This window comes from Balearica regulorum, chromosome 5 (genome assembly GCF_011004875.1).
Source record: "Balearica regulorum gibbericeps isolate bBalReg1 chromosome 5, bBalReg1.pri, whole genome shotgun sequence".
NCBI lineage: Eukaryota > Metazoa > Chordata > Aves > Gruiformes > Gruidae > Balearica > Balearica regulorum.
The window spans coordinates 41,912,370-41,935,869 of NC_046188.1; the positions used below are offsets into that span (position 1 = coordinate 41,912,370).

Here is a 23,500-nt window from a genome sequence, read left to right on the forward strand (position 1 = left end):
GTTTTACCTTTGATGCAAAGGACACAAAGAGGACTCCATCAACATCTTCAAGGTCCGGCTTAACATCTGGAAGGATGCTCCCAGGCCCCAGAGAGGTGTTCTTGCTTGTTATTACAGTTTTCCCTATACCTTTAGGTGGTCGACCAGCCTTGGAAATTTTGAGTTTCCGTGGCCTTCCTCTTTTAGTTGTAACCGATGACAGGGTGTTTTGATTGCTACCAGAGCCTTTCAAGGACATAGGGTTCTTCAGTATGCCAGGCCTTTTTCTTCCACAGATCTCTCTAGCTGAAAAGTGACAACTTACTGAGCCCCTGAGATTAAAATTAGGTGATTTAGATAGAGCCCACTGGGCCTCTCTGATTGAAGAGTATTTCTGTGACATTTTACTCCCAGGAGATTGTTTTTTCATAACTAATTCCTCAGCTACTGTGGCTGTGCCTGAGCAAGAGCCTTTGTGATTTTCAAAACACACAGGCAAAGAATCCAGTATTGTACTCAAAGGGGATTTATCCTTCTTGCAAGAGGAAAGCATGGTCTGTGGCAGCTCAGATATCTTCACTGTGCTCTTTGTGACTGCACAAGGTTCCAAATAGACCACGGGCATCTTCCCACTGTCCAGTTTTAACATTTTTGCTTTGGCAACACCTGAAGGACTGGTTAGCACACGCTTCCTGGACCTGAATTCTCCATCAATTCCATCTGTTTCACTGCGCCTCATCAGGTGTTTTTGTAGAATGGGATCATCATCATCAGTGTTGGAATACTCATCAGTTTCTTCATCTGTGTCTTCCTGTTTCACACTTACTCCTTGTGTGCAAATACTTGACTCGTAGTCGTAGTCATCTACCGGTTCTTCTTTAATGACTACATTAAAGTGTCCATTTGGGTCCAATGGGGATGCCACACGGGAACTGCTTTCGTAACTGCTAGCAATGGGACTGGGATGGGAGGGAGGGGACAAAAACAAAACACAACACAAGAACTTCATCAAATCTCTTTCCTTCACCAAAATTCCATCATCTCCTTGGTTACATATTATACAAAACTTCCAAAATGCTCCAAGACAAGTCTGCTAAGCTATCACTTACAAGCCTGCATTTGTAGAAGTAAGCACTCAAAAAAAAAAAAAAAAAGCCACCATTAAAACCAATCCAACTTCTTATCTGAAGGCAGCAGCACAATTTCCCTCCCTAGTAATATCTGGGTAACATTTGCACTTTTTCCTATTTGAGGCTCAGCATGAACTCATGCTAAGCTATCCTGTTTTAAACGCTTAGAAGAGGCCTTAGTTTGCTGTGTATCTCATTAAGTCACCATACTAAAGTCATTATGCTTGCAAATAAGAAGCCAAGTGAGAGCTCAATGAACTCGAGTTTACATGATTTAACTAAAATCTTAGTTAATTTATCCTGAAGCCACATATAAATCCAACTGTTGTTCGAACGCTTACAGAATGTTAATATCCGATTGAATTATACTCCATCTTCAAAGTCTGAGTATTAACCTAACCAGAATGCGACATATCACACATTTGATACTGAAGACTAGCAGTGCAGCCCAATGATGGGCTTCTCTGAGAGAAAGACACATTAGTCAAAAAATTGCAGTCAGCAGCTTTAAGAGCACCAGAAGCTGGGTCCTCGTCACAAGAGGAAACAGCTATGAAACCAGAAACTCATATCCACAATGAAACTCATAATAGTCAGAAATTATTTACTAAACATATCAGATAGTATTCCAATACTCCCTTTATATATATTTTGCAAGATACTATAACCAATTTTCATTATGTTTTATTATTATTCAAATTGTTAACCTTATGTTATTAAAATGTTAATGTGTTAATATTAGTTAATGCTAACATAATTTCAAATATAACAACATAATTTTAACAACATTATATCTAAAGGGAATATTGCTTTATATATTGTGTATATGTGTGTGTATTTTATTATCTATCTCCCCCCTTTAAAGAATGACTATGCTCAGTCGAACCCCCAGTTGGAATTGAGGGAGAGGAAGATGTGGAGGAAGAGGCTGCTTCCACCTTGTGTAGACTGAGGACATACTTAAGGGAGAAAAGCTGGGACACACAAGAGTCACAGCACGGAGTTGGGAGTCTCCACCTCATGAAGAAAGACTGCAGTGTTAAAACAAAGAGCAAACAGTCAAGAAACAGATTTATATATTTACATAGAACATTCCTAAGAACAAGACAGAACCTATCTAGAAAACCTACTGCAATTCAGAAGGACACCAAGTAAACAGAATTAAAAGCTTGAATCAAAAACCTGCTTTGTGAGGGAAGAGCAGGCAGGAGGAAAGGGGCATACCAGTTGTGTTTTGTCTGCTGTCTTCTCTAGCCAATGAGGTTCCTATTAGAAAGTTTCTAGCTTTCATTTAATTAAGAATGTCAAATCTAAGATGAAAAAAGTCTTTGTAAGATTAAAAAGCCTTTCTTCTTCAGTGAGTTTACTGGGAAATAATTTCTAGGACAATCCACTTATACGTTATGGGCAACTCAAAATCACGTCACATTACAGCTAGAGGTTGATTCAGTACAGCAGATCCACAATTAAAGTCAATGTCATAAAGAAGATCTATGTCATCCACTCCTCTATCTTAAAATTCTCTAAAACAGAGAGACAAAAAACCCTAATAAATTTGCTGGCCAGGAATAAATTTCTCATCTGAGTTCTACAGTTCCCAGTTGGAAGCCCAGTGAAGTCTGGACTTCTCTAGCCATTTTCCTTTATCTATTCCAAGATACATACTCAAGCTAAGGATTACTTTTCTATCAGGGGATCTGGACAGTATCCAAAACAAAGATGAACTATGTAAAAGATCACATATACCTAAGAATAATTTTAATCATGAGTTCTTAGTGCATTTTGGAAATAAAGGACTATTTTCTTTATACAAGGTCTAAAGGTAGTATGTTGGGTTGTTGTTTTTTTTTTCTTCTGTGGCCTGACAGTATGCTTAGTTTCATCAGGTGTATTGTAAAGAAAATAAATGTTTAATTTGAGTTGTAGACACTTCTATAGGAATGCTTATGCCTGGAACCACTCAGATGTCAGGGACATGGAGGGAAACACAAGCAAACTTTACTGGTTCTTACGTCTAACAGGCTAATGTACCTTTCTCCCTTCCAAGGTCTTCTGAATTTCCTGCTTCAAAAATACAAATACCCTGGGATTTTTAATGCTCCAATACTCTTGGTTTTCTAATTTCGTTTTTTTGTTTAGTGTCACAGTTTTCTTCCCTCCTTGCCTTCCTTTTGAAAGAGGAAGGGAAGTAATCATCCTTCAAACCTCAGCCACAGATTGCTAGATTAATTCCAAAAGAAATCAGATATATTTTTCCATGGTATATTTTAAAATTATCTACCTAAAAAAATATTCCATATAGCTCAGTACTTCCAATAAATTAACAGCTAAATGGGTTTTAATTTGGCAAAACGCAAGAAAGCGATTTCTCTGCTTTTACTGTTTTATTGTGAGGTTACCAAATACATTGCTTGGGGTATAAAGAAGTTTGCTTAAATATGAGCATTGTTCCATATCACACAAAGAAAGAAACAGTTAAGACATTATTTCACCATTTTTACCTGATCTCAGATTAAGCTGAGCATTTTTTGAGGATAAACTTGCATGATTCATCTTCCCATAGAATATAGGAAGAGAAGTTTCTGTGACTGCTTATGTTGCACATAACTTCACAAACTATGGACCAAATGAAATTACTTCAGTGGTAAAAGGCAACTACGTTTGAAAAGTTGATAATTGCATCTGAACTTAAAAATCTAGAAAAATGCTGCTCAGCATTTTGTGCAAATACTTGATCTTCTCATACATGCACACACATGGGTGATACCCCACTCCTGTCACCATCTGGCTTATGGTTGCAATATGCAGAGTAAAATAACATTTGTGTCAAGAAATTTCATTTTTACAGCAGGGCTTAAAAATGTCAGAAAAATTAAGCATTGGTGGGAAATACGTAACGCACTACAGCACTAGAAATTGCACTTCCTTCAGTGAGCAATATCAGCAAGGCAGCATGTGCTGGTTTTGGCTGGGATAATTTTCTTCACAGTAGCTAGTACAGGGCTATGTTTTGGATTTGTGCTGAAAACAGTGTTGATAATGTTTTAGTTGCTGCTGAGCAGTGCTTACACAGAGCCAAGGCCTCTTCTGCTTCTCACACCACCATGCCAAGAAGCAGGCTGGGGGTGCACAAGGACTTGGGAGGGGACACAGCTGGACAGCTGACCCCACCTGACCAAAGGGACATTCCATACCATATGGCATCTTGCTCAGCAATAAAAGCTGGGGGAAGAAGAAGGAAGGGGGGGACATTCGAAGTTACAGCATTTGTCTTCCCAAGTCACCATTACGCATGATGGAGCCCTGCTTTCCTGGACATGGCTGAACACCTGCCTGCCTATGGGAAGTGGTGAATGAATTCCTTGTCTTGCTTTGCTTGTGCGCACGGCTTTTGCTTTACTTACTAAACCGTCTTTATCTTAACCCACAAGTTTTCTCACTTTCACTCTTCTGATTCTCTTCCCCATCACACTGTGGGGGGGAGTGAGTGAGCGGCTGTGCGGTGCTTAGCTGCTGGCCGGGGTTAAACCACGACAGCAGTTCACTGACTCTCACCCAAACCTAAACTCAGCAGAAATCACTACCCTGCATGAAAGCAAGATAGTGCCTATCAGCTACTAGTAATAGCTTGCCTATGACCAAAAAAAATTGTTCAGTCTTCAGTAATATGTAAATATTATTCTGTGCAGTTTGATAAAGAAAAATGCCACTCACTCAACACTGTCCTTGAAAGGCTGACATATTTATGAACGGATCGCAACTGCACAGCATGAAAACATTGTGAGCAGATCTGAAGGAAAAAGGAGAACTAATGTTCTGAAAAAACTGCAGCACATAAAAAGACAGTTCTGTCGTTTCTTGGACGGGATCAATTTTCCTCTTTCCAAGTACAGACTCTGACTTTTTTCACATAGATTACAAAAACATAAAACAAAAAGTTGGCCAATGCTTGAAGGTAGTTCTAGGACTGTGGTAACATTTATTCATCAAATGATAGATGCTTCCAAGCCCAGAATAGAGAGAACTCCTTTACAGTCTTTCCCTGTCTGTGCAGTTTTCAGCACATTTCAAAGATAAACTGGTCTTGGAAGTGAAACCAGGGAAGGCATCTTACATGCTTTAGACCAAAAGAAATTAAGTCTGCCAATTTGTATCATGTGTTCTTGAGTCCTTAAAAGAATGGTTTTTCTTCCCTGGTAAAGAAGGGAACCAAAAAAACCCAAGCTGTCCAAGTCAAACAGTTCTCCAAATTATTTGCTTCAATGATCCTCTTCAGCAAACAAAATTATCAAAATTTTGACTTTTTTCAACCACAGCTGACCCCAATGAGAAAAAAAAAAGTCAAAAAAAAATTTTGAACACAAAATAAACCTTTCTGTAACTATTCTCAGAGTTTTACTGTTTTATTTCCAATATGCAACGTTATCTAAATACCTCTCCATACTGTATTCTTAGGAACTAAAGAAAGCCCATCCTCTCTGAAATCAGTGTACTTTCAGTGTTTAAGACATGTTTCTCTAGAATTTTCAACAATGTTTTTGGAGAATACAAGACAACTAGAAAATGTTCTTCTTCCTAATACACTGACACTGGAAAATACTGCAAAAGAAAGGTTAGGGCACTCTAGATTCCAAAACAATTCTATTATTCTTAAGAATTATTATAACTCGATGAAGTCTCAAAGAATGGAGAACTTTGTCATTTCAAGTTTTTCAGTTACTTAAAAGGCAAGGAGATGCTTTATGTAAGGAAAAAAACCACAATTGAGCAAAACCTCTGTCCTCTCTAAAACACACTGCAGTAGTACAATAATACAGCCTTTGAAATAAACTGTATAATTATGTCATAAATACCACATTTTTTCCCCTCTAAGAACTGACCTCTAACTACACTATTAATATCATCCTGATATCCTGCAGTTGAATAATTTCTTGCTGTACTGACCTACAGAAGGCACTAAATCTTTGGCAGATTAAGTCTGGTATTCACAGACAGACATGAAGAAACATGGCAGGAGAGCAACATTTTTTTTTTTTTTTAATCACTTCAAGTTGAAAGTATTTCTAGCATCTCTTGACACAGATTAAATATTCACCACATCTGCTCTATTTTATTGCTTAGATTTTGGAAACTAAGTGCAGTAAAATAATAGGTTTCAACAGGCTTGCTTTACCAACATGAATACTTAGCAGCTAGCAGGTTCCATACTATAGGTAGGCTCTCAATATACACTAGATTGCTTTACTACTGTTTGTGTGATATGAACAGAATGGTTCAAAAAGTCAATACTGGGTAAGTAGGTAGACATAAAATTACCACAGAGTAAATTAAGGTCTGAACAGTGTATCAGTTATTCTGAAGTACTTTCCTAGGTGCAGATTCTCTTACCTCACAGCAAACATGAGGCAACTGACTATCAACAGGCAGGCTACCTCACATTACTTTGTGGAACAAAATAATTCACACAAGCAGTTATTGACAAAACAGTGGTGTGTTGCCAGTTACAACGGCCTCATAGCAATCCCTACACATACTCAACCTAAATACCCAATACACAGGACGCATCCTCACCCATCCGCTAATGAAAATTGAAGATACAGAAACAGCATGCCGCTGTGGTAAGCAACCCTAAAAAGAAAGGCAATGTTTTGATGACTGCAATGTGCTTTGTTTAGAACTCTGGAAAAATAGATTTAGTCTTTTAAAACACCAAGAGAGTTAAGAAAAATCCCTCAACACTTCTTTACAAAGGGAGTTAAAGCAACATAGGAAAAGATACTGAACTCCTCAGACACCTTAGCAAGTCCAGATTGATACATAACTGTTTAAGCAAAGAAGTTAAGCTTTTAGTAATGATACTAAGTGTTCTGCTATTTCAGGTCAAGCAAACTTTAGCTATAAATCTGTATACTGAGCATCCTATTATTTAATATTTTACCAAATACCCTACTCAACTCGTATTTGTGCTAAAAATAGAATATTAACCCACCTTTCAGAGACTTCTTGTTTTAGCTTTGGCATATCACCCGAAGACAGGTCAGTGTCCAGGAAACCCAGGAAGTCCCTTTCTGCATTAAAGGACACTTTTTCTAGATCAAGGTCTGATGGGTTTTGACCAATGAATGAAGAATCTAAACTTCTCTGATGCAAATCTAATGCATCAACTTCAGCAGGGCGACCACGAATGCTAGCAGCAGTAAAAACATCACCTCCTTCAAATTCTAAGTTACTGTTTTGTTTCACATCACGTTGAGGTCGACTATTCAACCCATCATCTCTGAATCCTTTAGCAAAAGGATTGTAATCTATTTTCAGCTGGGTAATTTGGATGTTCTGGTAGGCTGTAACTGCAAAGAACTCTGTCTGTGGAAAGGTAAACGTATGGACATCAGGGCCATTGAGCTGAATGACTTCTGTGGCTTTGTCTGCAGGCACCAAGTGAAGCCGTGGCAGATAACGGTGCATAGAATGCAAGATTATATGACCCTCCTGGTCCAGGGTATTGTTGGTAAGTTTGAGTTTGTAAAAGGATACTGGCTGGTGCATCCAGTACTGGCCAGTGGAAGGGGATTCTGGATGAATAAACACTCGTCCGAGAACATGTGGTTCTGCCTTCCCACTGGGTTCCCACCAACGGCCATTCCATTTGTAGCGGTGATTGTCCACAGGGGATATGTCCATGACTAGGATGTACTTCTGACTGACATCCAGACCTGTAATCCAGTATCGGCAGTACGGGAACATGCGCCTCCCCTGCTTTGTCAGAATCATCTCTGTGTTGCGATGGTAGAATTCATTCCACATACTGTTGTTATCTAGGGTGACGGTAATGCCCCCTGAGACACAGTCAGCTGGAAGGCAGGTCTTGACCTTAGATTTTATTGGAGTTGATACACTGCTGGCAAGAGCACAAGCATCACGGTTTGCTACTAGGATTCCTTGGTCAGCTTTACCGTTTCCCTGCTGTTGTTTCAAGATGACAAAAAAAGCAGGTGCTGCACCAGACACAGTCCCACCATCCCGGCTACCCAAGACAATCTGCTGTTTCTCCATGATAAGCACTCTTACAAGGTCTCAAATCAAATGCAAATTCTACACGGTTCTGATAGTCTTCTATGTGCGTTCACCATTCTGGAAAAAAAGAAAACCCAGTTTAAATTATTCAAATATAGCCTAAGAAAGTAATTAAGTCTCATGAGAAATCCTTTTTGTAACCGTTCTCTACATTAAAAACTTAAAAGATAATCAGTACTATAAAATCGAGAACAATTAGGATGTATCAAACCAAGGTTGCCTCTGTGTATATATTTCAAAGTGCTCTTTGTTCTGATACTGCCTCAACTCTTCAGATCATTTGCTTAACAAACAGCATTTGGCAACACCTGCAGAAGTTTTCAGAAGAGCAAGTGGCACATCTCTGACACAAAGGCAGAAGTCATTTACTCTTGCCAGAAAGAAAGAGTTCCCAGAGGTCCAAAATTTCTCAAAAATGAAAAAGGGGAAAAAAAAGGGAAAGAAAAAAAAAAAGAAGAAAAAAGTTAAAAACATTTTCCCAAAATTTCTTCATTAAAAAAGACCAGGTTTGTGTGGTTGTGATTTCTTTCCTCTCTTCCCCCCACCCCCAGCCCAACCCCACGAACTTCTAAACATCTGTCCAAGGCCGAGACAAAGAATAGAAGAGAAAAAAAATAGTTCAAACAGATAAGCTTGGGGGAAAGACAGACAAACTAACCCTTGAAAAGGCCATGCAGCTAAGATTAAATGGATGACTGTGAAGCACCAAGCAACCTTAGCTACCTTTATCTTCTAAATTATGGAAATAATTCAAATAGAAAAAGAAAACAGTTGTACTCTTATGGTTAGTCTAATCACCATTTAGGGAACTAAAAAAAGTTACTTTTTATCTGCATATACACAATTCCACTTTTGTGTGTCTAACTCACCGTTAAATATGTCAACACTCTAACAAAAGATCATAAACAACTTCATTTTTCAAACAGTCTGTACATTTCTCAATGTGAAAAACTGAAGCAAGTCCTTCTGGTAACTCAAAAGAATGCCATTCCCGCATTCAGATGTTTATATTTTGATCCTTATTTTATATATATATATATATGTCTAGTTGGTGCACCATCACCAGGAGTTAGCTGCTTGAAAACAATAGTATTTCTTTGCAGAGAATTAACTCAAATTCATGAGGTTTAAGTGAACTGGGTATTCAATAAGACATACTCATTTTGTTAGGACTGGGTTACTGTGGGAGGAAACACTCCTCTGTGCAAACCAGCTGCCACATGCATGTGGGAAATGACCTCAAAGCTCAGGAGGCAGGCATTTTATCCTCCATGATAAATGTTCTTGACACCTAGGAAATATGAAAGACCTGCTTCCACCCTTTAGACTTTGCACTTTAAAACTTCAGGTAAAAGTTAAATTGGAGGGGAAAAGGAAAAAAAAAAAACAACAAACAAAGCCAAAACTGTTCTCCACAGGTTCTGAGACCTGAGAAGTTTCAAGATCTGGTTTTCAGTTTTACTTTGAGAAGGAAACACCTCCCCAGAAACACACCCACTCAGGACTGCTTAATAAAGAGTCTAGAACACAAAATGAATTAGCAGTTCAAAGTCAGCTTCATATTTTCTATTTTAAGAATGTTGACCTGATTTTTCAACAGAGCACATCTTAAGTTCCAGCAACACAAAAAGCTATCCCCCAAAAAAGCTTTTTCATGTTCATCTATAAAAACGCAATAGAAATATAAATCTCCATTAAAAATCAAATATGTTGGAGTAGGGAGAAAGAAATCACATCCTAAGTTGTGTGTCATTTTCCACCAACTCACCCTCTCTACGTACACATACGTGTTTATATGTATATTGAACATACAATCATAAAGTGAGTTCACATTAATGCTGTGCGGTATACCTCAAAGTTGTATTAACTCATGAAGGAAATAAAACAGATTTGAAATCACTTTCATAGTCTAAGATATGCAGAAAGCCTGAAACTTTACATTTACTTGAAGTAGACCTTACACGTGCCAGAAATAAATTCAAAAAAGCTGAACAATCGTGCACTCAGCAAAAATTCCATGTGTACAAAGCGCTACTGAATCACAGTTTCTGTTTTCCAACACTTAAAGTTCTTAGATTGCACTGTTGTAGTTATTTCTACCATAAGCACCGATCACAGTATCAAGTCAAAAATGTGTGTGGTTACAATGTGATTATGTGCAATTACAGTAGCCAAAAGCTACATTAGTTCAGCACTAACACAGACTATTACAAGAACAATTCTGCACATTTTAATACACTTGGTTGTATGCACTAGCCTATTTTATTATAGCATGAAGCTTCTAATCCAGTATTTAAAGGAAAATGTGTGTTTTCGTGGAAGCTGAAGTTCTAATCAGCTTCAGATATTTCACTTCTCTACCCATATGCAGACCTTATATTTTAGAAGCAACGTCTAACTAGACAGTAGTGGCCAAAAGTACTCAAAGTTGCACTGAGATACGCTAAAAGCGGGACGATAATCCTGTGAAAAAAGCCGTCTCAGGAAAACCAAAACCAAACAAAAACCCTACCAGAAACCCCAGACACATCGACCTGCAAACAAGACCACGATTTATATACACAATGCTCACAGGCACGGAATTCTGCACGGGCTTCTCGTGCTGAAGGGCAAGCACCGTTAGGCACTGCGAGCCGATGACGACATCTCGCTGCCCGCGTGAGAAAGGCCACCACGCAGCGGAGGGGAGCTGCGGAGCGCGAGACCCACGGCACAGCCCACCAACCGCCGCCGCGTTGCCGACGGGAGCCCAGCGCCGGGTCCAATGGCAGCAAGCGCTGAACGCGCGGCGCTGCCGTTCAACACCGCCGCAGCGGTGCCGCCCGCCTCTCCGGGCGCCCGGAGGGGCGGCCCCGGCCCGGCAGGCTGCGCCCGATGCAGCGAGAGCCGAGCGCCCCGCCCGGGACAGGTGGCGTCACGGCCACAGGCCGAGCGGCGCACTTGTCGCTTTTAATGCCCCCCCCCCGCCCCAACCCGCCGGACGGCCCCCAACCGGAAGCCTCAGGATACGGGCAGGCAGCCGCCGCCACCACCGGGAGCCGCCCGGGCCTTTCCAGGAGCGGCGGGGGCCGGAACCGCCGCCTGCGGTGGCTGGCGGAGGGTAGCGGGACCGGCGCACGTGGGGAAGCCGCGCCGCTCTTCGCCGGGACCCAGCCCGGCCCTGCCCGACGCGGCGCCTCCGGCGCTCCCGAGGCGGCCCGGCCCCCAAGCGGCGCCTCGCGTCGCGGCCCGGGAGCGGCCCGCGGGCCCGGGCCCCGTCGCCTCGTGGCTACGCCTGGTGTTAATTTTCGCAGTTGGGGCGGCAGGCGGGAGGGCGGGGGGAGGCGCGGGGAATTCACGCGCGGCGCGGCCGGCACCAGGAGCCGGTGCCCCCAGCGCGCCCCAGCCCCCCAGTAGTTACCGTGCGGCGAGGCGAGGGGCCTCCCACTTCCTTTCTCCTCACGCGGACCGTGTGTCCGCCAGCTAGGGACAACGTGCGTGCGCACCGCCGTGACGTCACCGCGCCGCAGCGTGCGCAGGCGCGCCGCCAACTCGCGCCCCCCTCCCTCCCGCCTGCCCGTCACGTGCCCGCGCCGCGCGCGGGGCCCGGCGCTCGGCCCGGCTCCGCGCCGCGCAGCGCCGCGCGCGGGGAAGCTTCTCGAACGGGCGCGGGCGCGGCGCTCCGCCGCGCTCAACGCCGCAGCGCCGGCAGCCGCCGCCGCCTTCGAAGCCCCGCGGGGCTCCGAGCGGCAGCGCGGCCACCGCGGCCCCGCCCCCCCCCCGCCGCGAGCGGGCGAGGCGCCCGGCCGCACCGCTCCCCCCCCCCCCCCGGCGGAGAGGCCCGGCCCCGCCTCAGGTCACGGGTCTGGCCCGGGGCCCGCCGGCGCTGGGGACGCCTCCCGCGTTGGCACACGACGGCCGAGGGGCGGCGCCGGCGCGATGCGCGTCCGCCGGCCGCCCGGGCCGGGCAGAATCGGCGAGCGCCGCGCCGCACCCCGGGCCGGCCCCCTCCTGAGCCCTGCCGGTCGCCGGGCTCCTCCGCGGCCTGCGCGCCACAGCGCACCGGGAGCGTTAAGGAAGCCTCCCCTGCGGGCAGGCCGGGGAGGCCCCGCGCCGCCATCCCCAGGGCAGAGGCTGCCTCCTCCCTCGCCGCTTTCTGGGGAAAACGCCACCTTTCTCCTCTGCAAAGGCAACGCGCAGCGCATCTCCCAGTCGCCGCTTAGGAGAGCGGACGCCGAGGCACAGACGCGGGTACCCACGCCTCCCTGGAGAAAACGTCACTGGAGGAGGTAACACTAAAGCCGGGGTCAGCGTGAGTCTCCATCCCTCTGCGCACTTTTTCACTGACCTGCCAAAGCTCAAGTCAGACTTTGACTCTACCGCAGAAGCGCCCCGTGACTTCCAGACGGCTAACAGAGTTGTCAGACCGTGCCCCAGATTAACCACGTACAAGGCCTGGCATCCCGTGTGGCGTTAGGCAAACTGGTTAACAAACAAAACCTGGCTGAGCAGTCTAGGCATAACCTAACAGAGTCTTCCCACCCTCAGCACCTAACCACACCACCCCTAGACTCACAGTCCGTCACATACGTCAAGGAAGTTACATTTTGTAAACCAGGCACTTGTGAGAATAAGCCCACTAAAACAGAATTCCAAATGTTATGGGAATTCACACCAAAATGCAGTATGGCTGCAGGCAAACACCTCCATGAAGACTACTACCTCTCTTTTTTCCATTTTTAAGACACTTGAAAAACATGCATCCAGTTACATACGCAGCTCTGTAGGAGAAGACCATGGAGTATTTTTTGCCTTTTAACTAGAAGGATGAACTCAGGGTGAAAAAAACCCGAGGATTAAACAGCTTTGCTCTACAGAGAAACTGCTTAACTACATTCTTTCATATTTGCAGAATTTTGTAAGATTGTGATTTACATACTTGCAGTAGTTTATAAAGGAGAGGTATGGACAGAGGCTAAAGTAAAGCTTTAGCCCCATTGTTCTGGGTTTGGCTGGGATAGTTAATTTCCTTCATAGTATCTAATATGGAACTGATTTGGATTTCTGCTGGAAACTGTCGATAGCACATGGATGTTTTGGTTGCTGCTGAGCAGTGCTTACACAGAGCCAAGGCCTCTTCTGCTTCTCACACCACCATGCCAAGAAGCAGGCTGGGGGTGCACAAGGACTTGGGAGGGGACACAGCTGGACAGCTGACCCCACCTGACCAAAGGGACATTCCATACCATATGGCATCTTGCTCAGCAATAAAAGCTGGGGGAAGAAGAAGGAAGGGGGGGACGTTCGAAGTTACAGCATTTGTCTTCCCAAGTCACCGTTACGCATGATGGAGCCCTGCTTTCCTGGACATGGCTGAACACCTGCCTGCCTATGGGAAGTGGTGAATGAATTCCTTGTCTTGCTTTGCTTGTGCGCACGGCTTTTGCTTTACTTACTAAACCGTCTTTATCTTAACCCACAAGTTTTCTCACTTTCACTCTTCTGATTCTCTTCTCTATCCCACTGAGGGGGGGGAGGTGGGAGGGGAAAGCGAGCAGCTCTGTGATGCTTAGATGCCGGCCAGGCTTAAACCATGACATCCATATACTAGATAAGGCTGGCACAGTGGAAGAGAAACACGCCAAGTGCCAGCAACAGCACATTTGGAGAGAAAGAAACATTCAGAAGAATCAGAAGATTAAAAAAAAAAAAATCACAAAGAGATGGTATTCTTTTTGTTAAGGGTCATGTTCAGCCATTCTCTAAAACAACCGGGGTTCTCTCTTGGAAGTTTCTAAAATACCTTTGCACAAGAAAAAGCCAAGGCTAACAGCCAAGTGCTTTCACATTTCATGTAGCAAATGGGAAATAAAGGGAAGGAAGGCATCAAGAACGCATTCCAGTTTAGCTATAAACCCAGGTTGGGAGGTGCAGCTTGACAAAGGACCTGGGGGACCAGGGGAGTGCCACCCGCTCTGCATGTGTCTGCACAGCTGTGTCTCTCTACAGGGCAAGGTCATGCGGGGCAGAGGGTGTTGGACATCAGAGAACCAGGGTAGTCCCAGCCAGCCAAGAGAGACAGCATGTGCCAGCACCTGGAGCAGGGCTGTGGCCTCGGGGGGGGGAGGGGGGCAAGACTTAAGTGTCCAGAAGCCAGCAACTGGGGAGACTGGGATCCGGGAACTGAACTGAGTGTCTAAACCCAGCTGCTGGAGGGAATCTACCTTGTACATATATACACACACACTCTCACTAGCAGACCTCCATCCTACTCAGATAGGGAGGGGAGCAGTATAAGGCTGTTGCTGCTGCTGTGTTCCTGTATCTGCCTGATCTATGTGGCCAGACATGTATACATGTGTATGTCATGTATACGTGTGTTCTCTGTGCTTGTGCCTACCAGGAATACATTTTCAGCCTTACTACTGGTTATACCTGGGGGCACAGAGCTGCAGCAGCCTCAAGCTGTTGGATCCAGCAAAGCATTTTTCCATTAACAAATTCAACCAGAAATAATTACACCAATTAAAAAAACTAAGCCACATTGTCCAAGATTGATCAGGAATAGTCATTTTATACCTACAGCAATCACATATTAGGTATAGTAGTCATCAAGTTTTCGGGTCACAGGATACATTAACACTATTTTGTATCAAGCAATATGTTTCTGAGCAGTGACAATACAGAAATAAGGCTTTTTTTTTTTTTTTAAGAGGGCCATTTGTATGACTAAGAGCAGCCACACAGAACTGAATAGCAGACAATGGCATGTTCATGGCCTGCAAGCCACATGTTCCAGTGATGATAAGAGAAGCAACACCAGAGGCTGTTGACACCACCAGGAATTTTGCTACCATTTTATCTAATGCAGGTAGAAATCCTTGCCTGCATCAAAAGGAGAATGTCTAGTTTATCAAGAGAACAGATTCACCACCAGAAGTCACAGCAGTACCCACTGATTCCCACCAGCTTAAGTAACCCGGTTCCAAGCAGCTTATAGTCGACGAGAAACAGGAGTACTGCAATAAAGAACTACGTCCCATTTAGATCAGTACAAACACCAGTTTTAAGGCCTTGCTTGTGCTAAACGCCAATTGGCGGTGTAGAAATTAACTGGTTTGCACCAACTGAATGCTGCCCTCCGTGATCAGAGGGAGCTACCTCATACTAACAAGTAATGTGATGGTTGTATTTGAAATGCTGAAGTTCACTACCAAGTGCCCTCTTCCCCAGAATGCTTCTTTCAGACACATTCCCTGCTTTGCAGCACCTTGGAAGCATGAACTACACTCTTTACAAACTGTATTTCAGTATCCAGTAAATCACATTCCTTATTTCAGTAATGCCTAGAAGCATAAAGCGCCATTTCAAGCCTACACACTACAAGTAACAGAGCCTGTAATTTTTACCACCCAGCAGTCCAGAGATTGCCAGTCACAGCCGTAGCAAAAAAAGGTGTGTTCTTCAGCCACTCTTACTTGTCACCTGCCTCCAAAAAAAGGATTCAGGAAAGATTCAGTAACACATCACGAGCTGGAGGGTCACAAGGCCCAGGCTTTGCTAAAGATCTGTATGTGGGAGAGCAACATATGTTGCAGATGTAGTTAAGCAGAATGTAACAGTTGCCAACCTGTGGAAAACATAAAAGTGGTGCCGATTACATTTTCCCTTAGCAACCCCTTTTTCAGTGGGAATACAAAGATCTCTGCCGGACAAGTAGATACACGACAGGACATTTCCACCATGCAGAAGAGTTGGAAAGGGTCTACTACTGGAGAATAAAGGAAGCTTTCAGCTCTCAAATTCACTATCTAAAAATGAGCACCACCTGAAACTAGATTTACTAGGTGAAAACAACAGCTATCAAAACCAACTGTGCCAATGTAACACACCCACAGCTGCAGTCAACCAGCAGAGCCTAGGCTACAAGTTTATTACTAACTGCCACCAGGTAGCCCTGACAACCATACAAGTCCCAAATTTTGGCCATTTAAAAAAAATTAATAAAGACCTGAAAAATCTACTCACGTTATAGGCCAAAGTGTTGTGCAATGTACACACTAGAAGGGTTAAAATACAAAACCACGCTTTCTTTAGCCAATGTTTTGCTTCTTTGGAGAATGATTAACACAGTAGCACCTCACAAGAAAGTCTTAATTCTGAAACTCTGGGTTGGATTAAACCGCCTACAGAAAGGTATCTAGTCTCATTTTCTATACCATAACCAGCCCCACTGGCCTCCAACTGCTTCTCTGGAAGAGCAGTGGCCTCCCAGAGTTGAATGTTTGTTCTACACAGAGGTCTCTATTTAAACTTGCAGCATCTGTGACAGCTCCAGACCTCTGTCCTTAGGCAACAGAATCCCAGCCCAGATCTACTTTAAAAAAAAGTTTACATAATTTTAATTATGATAGATCAGTAGCTTAAATTCTTCCTTTAGCTACAGTGAGGAAGTATAATCCAGTGTCAGAAGATTAAAGGTGTACATGGTGACAGAATCTAGCTAAAAAGTGTGAGATTAAAAAAAATTATTGCAAAAAACTGGACTGTTGCGGGGGGGGGGGGGGGGGAAGAGTAAGAAATCTGCTTTTCTAGATTTAGGTTTTCTTGCTGATGCAAACGTGCTAAAACGCATGCTCCAGCCGCACACAGAATGCGCTACCCCCACAGCAAGTATGACACAACTCATGCACCATCAGATTTCAGTCCAGAGCATTACTTTATACTAAAACCAAAATCACTAAACGCTCAGAGCCCTGACTACTGCAGGATGAATAGGTGGTAGTTCAGGAAGTGTTTCATCAACTGTCAGCTACACCCCTGCAAAAGCAACAGCTTCTAGCGGCAGCACAGGACAAACACTTGTGGGGGAGGAGGAGGAGGGAAATACCTGCTTCACCTCTACAATACTATTTCTGTGCCACAAGAGTCCAAACTTTCAGTCCCCCATAAAGTTGGTGCTCTGTTTAACAGCATTAATCCTGCAACACAGAGCGCACAATATTCTCCATCTCTCAAGACTTACCAGAACTGCTGGGAAATACAGAAATCTTCCCAAGCACTGAAGATTGCAAAATGGAAACACACAATCCATTTATATAAAGTATGAACCACCGAGTGAGAAGGCAGGGAGAAAAGCCAGTGTTCACTACAAATAATTGCTTTTTTTAAATCTCTATACAATATGTTATTATTTCAACATTTAAAATAATGGTTTTTGCATTACTTTCCATATTTTATCAGAAAGCCATGGATATGCCCACTACTCATACATTCAATGATTGCTGTATTTTTTTTATATACTATTATTTCAACTACTGAAAATTACAAAATAAAAGAATAAAGCAATGTTTCATGCTTTTTGCCATGCAACACTGGCAGAAACAAGCCATAATCAGCAGGAATAACACTGTTTTGATGAATTTCAGTCCCTGTATGGCCATCATGAGGAACACTTATAAAATACATGATTCTTCAGCTGGGGATCTTGTCCACATCACAGAAAAAAAAAAAAAAAGAGCAAAAAATAAGAAAATTCGGCAAAACAAGTCAGGCAAGTAAAAAAGCCCACATCTGAGCTCAGGACTATCCTACTCGTTCAGCTGTTGTCTTACAGCAATACTCATTGCTACAGAGCCACCAATGGCTCATCAAGTTAGAACTGCCAGGGAACCTCTACTTCCCTTTTAAATTATGGTCAAAAGGAGAGCAACAGCAATTAAAGTACCACTGTTGGTGATGGTTCCACGTTTATATCCATCTTCATTACTGACTTACCCTGTGGTCAGGCAGACCACACCATACTAGCAGAAAGCACTGTACTGCATGAGTTACCAAAACAGCACAATGCCATCATCATAAGTATTTGTTTAACAGTAATTAGGTCACGATCTTGTCATTCTACAAATTGGCTTTTCCTGAAGATAGGGGCTGTAGCAATGAATGCAAACATTTTTATTGTAGATAGGTTTTATCTGGCTCCCACATTCATTTTCTGTCTTATGCTGTTCACATCCCTTACTGCCTTTCTGGTTTGGGCTTGATTAAAAAAAAAAAAAAAGGTACTTTTTTCTGGTTGCTTTCTTCTCATGACAAGCCTTCATCATTCTTCTCACCCATATTCTCACTGCATTCTTCCTTATACAGTTCAGAAAGATATATCAAAGATGTATTATAGGTACTAAACTAGCCAGAATCCAACAGTGAAAGCACATTCCATCTTCCTGTGGAGAGAGAAGAGCAACTCCACCACCATCATTCAATTCTTTGGTCTAAAGTCAACCAGTATTAAAAAAAAACAACAAACAAACAAACAAACCCCCCAACCCAACAACACACACACACACTAAAAAAAAAACCAACACACCACACCCTTAAATATGGAAGAACAAGACATCAAGTAAGCCTTGCTGGTGTCACAGCTAATGGCACTGTTTCTGATGGGCATATCATGGCTGAATTTTTTAGTAGATCCTTTGGTGTCTATGAAACAGCAAACAGGACAACAGCCTCTTCTTAGATGACAGCTCTTTCTCACTTCTCAAGGAAGAGATCTATTTCATTGTGTTTGTAAAAAGAACCTCTTGGACTTCCCATTCCTTAGGAAATCAGGTGCTAAAAATCCAACATACACAACCACATACTTTAGAAGTGATCTAGTTGATTTGACTGTAAATGAAGCAGTGGCATAAGCTCAAAGAGAAAGAATTTCAAGTTTTTGGTTTTGTTTTTTTTCTGGCAGATGACCAGACATGTTTATTCACAAGTGGGACTAACACTGGTTTCCTCCAGTTGCATGTTTCCGTCCCATGGCAGGCACAACTGCATCAACACTGAGCAAACAGTAGGTGAGGTGAACAGGCAGCTGCTGCCAGACGGAATATGTAAGTGAATGAATGCTCTCCATCTCTGCCAGATCTAAGAATTATGCTTTTTGCCCCCCACATCAACACACGCACACATACAAAACACTCACCCACAGAAATATTTTTCAAGCAGAATCAATTTCCCATGCTGGTTCTCAATACAGACTCACAAGGAACTGTGCCTGAGGGCACTGAAAGGGTGCTGCAGCCACAGAGCCAGCGGCTGCATCGGCAAAACACCTTAAAGTGGCAAGACGAATTCATCGGCTTGCCCTCCTCTTTACGCAACCTTCGGCTTTCAAAGTCTGTAGCGACTTCAAATCTTCAGGGCTTTAGCCCACTCCATCAAAGTGCGATTAAAGCCGACCCATGAGCTTGGATGCAAGTAAGGCAGCGTGACTGCCTTTGACATCTTAAGAATCTAAGCAAAAAAACTCAAACCACGTTATTGGAAACCACTCATCTAACTAGGTTGGATGAAATAACTGCTAACCCTCATGCTTACCAACTACAGACTGAGCTCACCTTACCATTTTTTAAACTGCTTATCAACTAACGCGGTACCTAAGGCCACCAACAACCGCTGAACCCACCACCGGCACCGCATCACCCTTCCAGGAAAGCACCGTTGTTTACTTATTCGGCTCCCCCCACCGGGACCGGCAACTACAACCCCGGCCGGCTGAGCGCGCAATCCCGCCACACGAAGCCGCCTCCTGCGCCACGCTGGCGCGTCCTCGGCTCGGCGGCGCTCGGCCTCAGCCGGAGGAAAGCTGGAAGATACCAGAATAACGGCGGGCGGGCTGCGCCAGGCAGCCGAGCCCCCGGTAAACGAGCGCTGGCAGGGCACGGCGGCGGGGGGGGGGGGGGGGGGGCACTGCCCCCGTCCGGCACCAACGGCCGCCTCACGCGACGTGCCGAGGCACACGCGCGCCGCCGCGGGCCAGCAGCCGCCCTCAGGCCGCTCCGCCGAGCCGCTCCGCTCCGCCTCCGGCGCGCCGGGCTGAGGGGCCCCGCAGCCACCTCCCCACCCCCCAGCCCACTCCACCCCCATCAGCCACCCTTCCGTGGCGCCGAGTAGCCAGCGGGGCGGGCGCGTCCCCTGGCACCAGGGCAGGTCCCCGGGAAAGGCTCTCCCGCCGGGGCGGGGCGGGGCGAGGCGCGGCACGGGCAGCCCAGCCCCGTCTCACGGGTGGCGCCGGCCACGCCCCCGCCGGGGGACGGTCCCCAGGAGCGCTATGGCTCTGGGAGGCGGCAGCTGCTCGGGGCCGGGCCTCACCCGACCCTTCCCGGCCAGGCAGCCCGGATGCGGAGCCGCGGGGCTGCTCGGTCCCTTTAACCTTCCCCCCTCCCCCCCCCCCCGCGCGTCAGGTGACCGCCAGCTACTCCCCGCCCCCCAGCCCTCCATCCGCCCGCCCGCGACCCCGGACGAAACAGCGCGGGGGCGAGCGAGGGCAGCCAGCTCGCCGGCCCGCCGCTCCCCGCCACAGCCGCCCAGGGAGCCCGCAACCCCCTCGCCTCAAACGCGGCCCTCCCGGCCGAAGGGGAGGGAGCGCGCACGTGTGATTGGGCCGCCGCGTTCACGTGACGCGCACACCTCACGCCACCTCCTCGAATAAAACTTCAAAACCGGGGTGGGGGGGGGGAAAGAGGAACGGGGAGGGGGGGGAGGGAGAGAGGGGAACGGCGAGCAGCGCCCCGGGAGCGACCGGCTCCTACCTGCCTCCCGCCGCCGGCTCCACGCGGCACGGGGCACCGAGCAACGCCCCGACCCACGCGCCCCGCTCGCGGCTCCTACGGCCTTCGCCTGCCACGCGCAACCTCCTGCCGTCTTCATTGGCTACAGCAGCCCATCACGTGGGCCGCTCCCGTTTTTGCTGCCCACTTCCTCTCGCTTCTCTCTCTTCCCCCCCCCCTCCACCCCCGGCGGCGGGGCCGCCCCCCACAAGGCGGGTACCGGAGCGGCCTGTCCGGGAGGCGGGGGGGACGCAGCCGGCGGCGGCCGCGATAAAGCAGCTTCGCGACGCCCGGCCAGCTGCGCGCTACCGATTGGCCGAGCCAGTCTGCCGACGCAGTTCCGTTCCCCTCCGCCGGGCCACCCCACGCCCTTCCTGCCCCTCCCCCGCCCTTGCGCGAGGGAAACACGCCGCTCGCGCGTGGGCCGCACGGGTGCGCGTTCGCCGTTGGCGGCCGGTCGGTCAGTCAGTCGGTCGGTCAGTCAGTCAGTCAGTCAGCCAGCCTGCCTGCCTGCCTGCCTGCCTGCCTTCCCCGGGCCGGTCTCGCTGCCGCGGGGGGCTCGGCTTCGCGGTCCCCGCCGGCGCCTCCCGTGGGCGCTCTCCTACCGCGGCTGTGGCGCAGGGGGCCGCTGCCGCCTGGACCGGCGCCGGCTTCCCGGGGCCTCCTGTGGAGGCCCCGGGAAGCCGGCGCCGGTCCGGGCGGTGCCTTCAGGCGAACCGCGGGTGGGCCCGGTTGCAGCAGCCGGTACCTCCGCGGCCTCGTCTGTCCTCCATCCTTCTGCCCAGCGGCGTTTGTAAAGAGCAATAAAAAGGAGTTCCCTTGGACCGGGGTGCAATGTTGGGATGCTAATTCGAGCTACAATCAAACGCCCGCGGCGCAATGTCATTAAACGCGATTCATAAACATTTCTATACCTTTTTCAACGTTGCTTGCTACAAAACCTCTGTACCCGGCAGGACTCCCGGGGGTTAGCGTGTTTGTTGAGCATCCGCAGAGCTGCAATCATACCAATTACTGAGGTCGCGGGGAGCTACCCGTGGTTATTTATAAGCTGAAAGAGTTTAACCAATAAAGGCTTGTACGGTCCTTCAGCACGGGGACGCGTTCAATAATGGCTCTAAATATAACAGCCCTGCGCGACTTAGACAAAAGGTGATTCTGGAGATTACCATCCAGAAAGTCTGTATTCGGTCCAGAGTAAAATAATGACACAAACGGTGAAAAAAAAAATAAATAAACAAACCCCCAACGAGCTATAGGCAGCATGGGCACATACAGCTAGGTGAGGCTGGATGACCTCGATGGCGATTGTAACCCAGAGAGTACAGTAACTGTGTCAATGAAAAAGGTGAAGGCAGCTTGCACATTCTTGAAAAAATAATTTCAAGTTGACTTGGGTATAGGCAGATCACATGTAATGGAAATTAATTAAAAATGTAAACAAAAGGTGATGGTAAACAGCACCGTCACGTAGCCCTGGGCTAAAACTTCTGTGATGGAGGTCTTGGCCTCAAAAGCTGCTCAGTGATGGCAGAAATCAGCATTCCCCGGGCGTGGTAACATCACTGAGAATTTGTGACAGTACTGCTTAAGAGTTCACGAGGAATGTAAAAAGGGAGCTGTCTAATTTGGCATAGATTTATACTTTTATTAAATTTAACTTCCTTTTGAATAGATACTGACCTCCAGTAGAATGGAGTGGTTGGTTCCCAGATCGCCGAGAAGCTCAAAAATATCTTCTCTTGCCTATTGGATAAATATTTTTGAGGAATCGATACGCAAAGGTTACAAACATATTAACCAGCGCAGAACCTAAACCTTTGGTGGGCTTTTGCAATCTTGCAGCCAAAGTTTGGAAGCGTTTGGGTGCTGATTATGCACTGGAGGGTTTAGGTCTTGTCTTTTTGGAGTTGATGAGCAGATCAAGGGATGGCCAAGTTTCAACCGCTTCTTTGAAATTCCCACTACTATAACAGATGTGGTGCCCAATTCCCAGCTGCAAGATGCATTTTAGTTAACAGGTCAAGCAGAGGAAACGTCACGCAAATTAAATTTACCATTTGACATTAAACATAATGATGTTGCAAACCCAGGAAAGAATACAGAAGTAATGCAAAGGCAATCAAAGATGCTGAGGCTCTGGGCAAATGAAAGATAACACACGCAGGGAAGTAGGTTGTTGATATTTATTTCTCAGGGGAAAAAGACATTTTGACTGTAGCATTTTTAAAGGAAACCTGATGGTGTTTGCGAGCATCAAAGAAATGAGCCAACACTGTGATACAGCTAAAAAAAAAAAAAAAAAAAAGTGTTGTTTCAGTCTCTAAGTGCAAACACTATCCTTTAGCTGAGAGATCTCACGACTGCTCTGCTGAAGAAGTTCCTCTGCAAGTCAGACTTGGAAATCTTAATTTTGAAAATGTGCATGTAATTTGAAGCAGAGATGCCCAAATAAGGTGGTGAGGTTTTTGGAGAAAAATTCTTTGCTGCTCATTCCCCCTACTTTTTTTTTTACCTACGAATAATCTTCTCTTTGCTGACTAATCAGTTTGGTTTATTTTGAAACCTAAGTATTGGGAAGCTAGAGTTCATTAGAGATTCATGGAGCTTAAATAAGTGTGAAAAATAATATTCTTCCTCTCTCACTCCTTTCTTTTCTGAATCAAACCTTTAAAAGGGGAAAGTGGGGGAAGAGCAGTACCTGTTCTTTCAGGGGCGTGCTTGCCTGAGGACCAC

The 23,500-nt window shown here is 45.9% G+C and overlaps 1 protein-coding gene across 11 annotated transcripts in view; it reads right to left on the reverse strand.

Moving 5' to 3' along the window:
- MGA (MAX dimerization protein MGA) overlaps positions 1-21,079 on the reverse strand; it is a 65,652-nt gene extending 44,573 nt beyond the window's left edge. For 7 of the 11 annotated variants that reach the window (XR_012835712.1, XM_075754426.1, XM_075754429.1 and 4 more), the window contains exons 1-3: positions 11,584-11,697; positions 7,099-8,240; positions 8-938 (exon numbers count right to left, since the gene is read on the reverse strand). Coding sequence is in view for 10 of the 11 variants with exons in the window: in XM_075754426.1 (XP_075610541.1) it covers positions 8-938; positions 7,099-8,162 (1,995 nt within the window). In the remaining variant the exon portion in view is untranslated. Of the gene's footprint in view, positions 1-7; positions 939-7,098; positions 8,241-10,755; positions 10,875-11,583; positions 11,698-19,137; positions 19,158-20,746 lie in introns of those variants that run through there. The other 4 variants (XM_075754430.1, XM_075754422.1, XM_075754424.1 and 1 more) reach the window with 3 other exon arrangements.
- Positions 21,080-23,500: the final 2,421 nt, after the last annotated feature.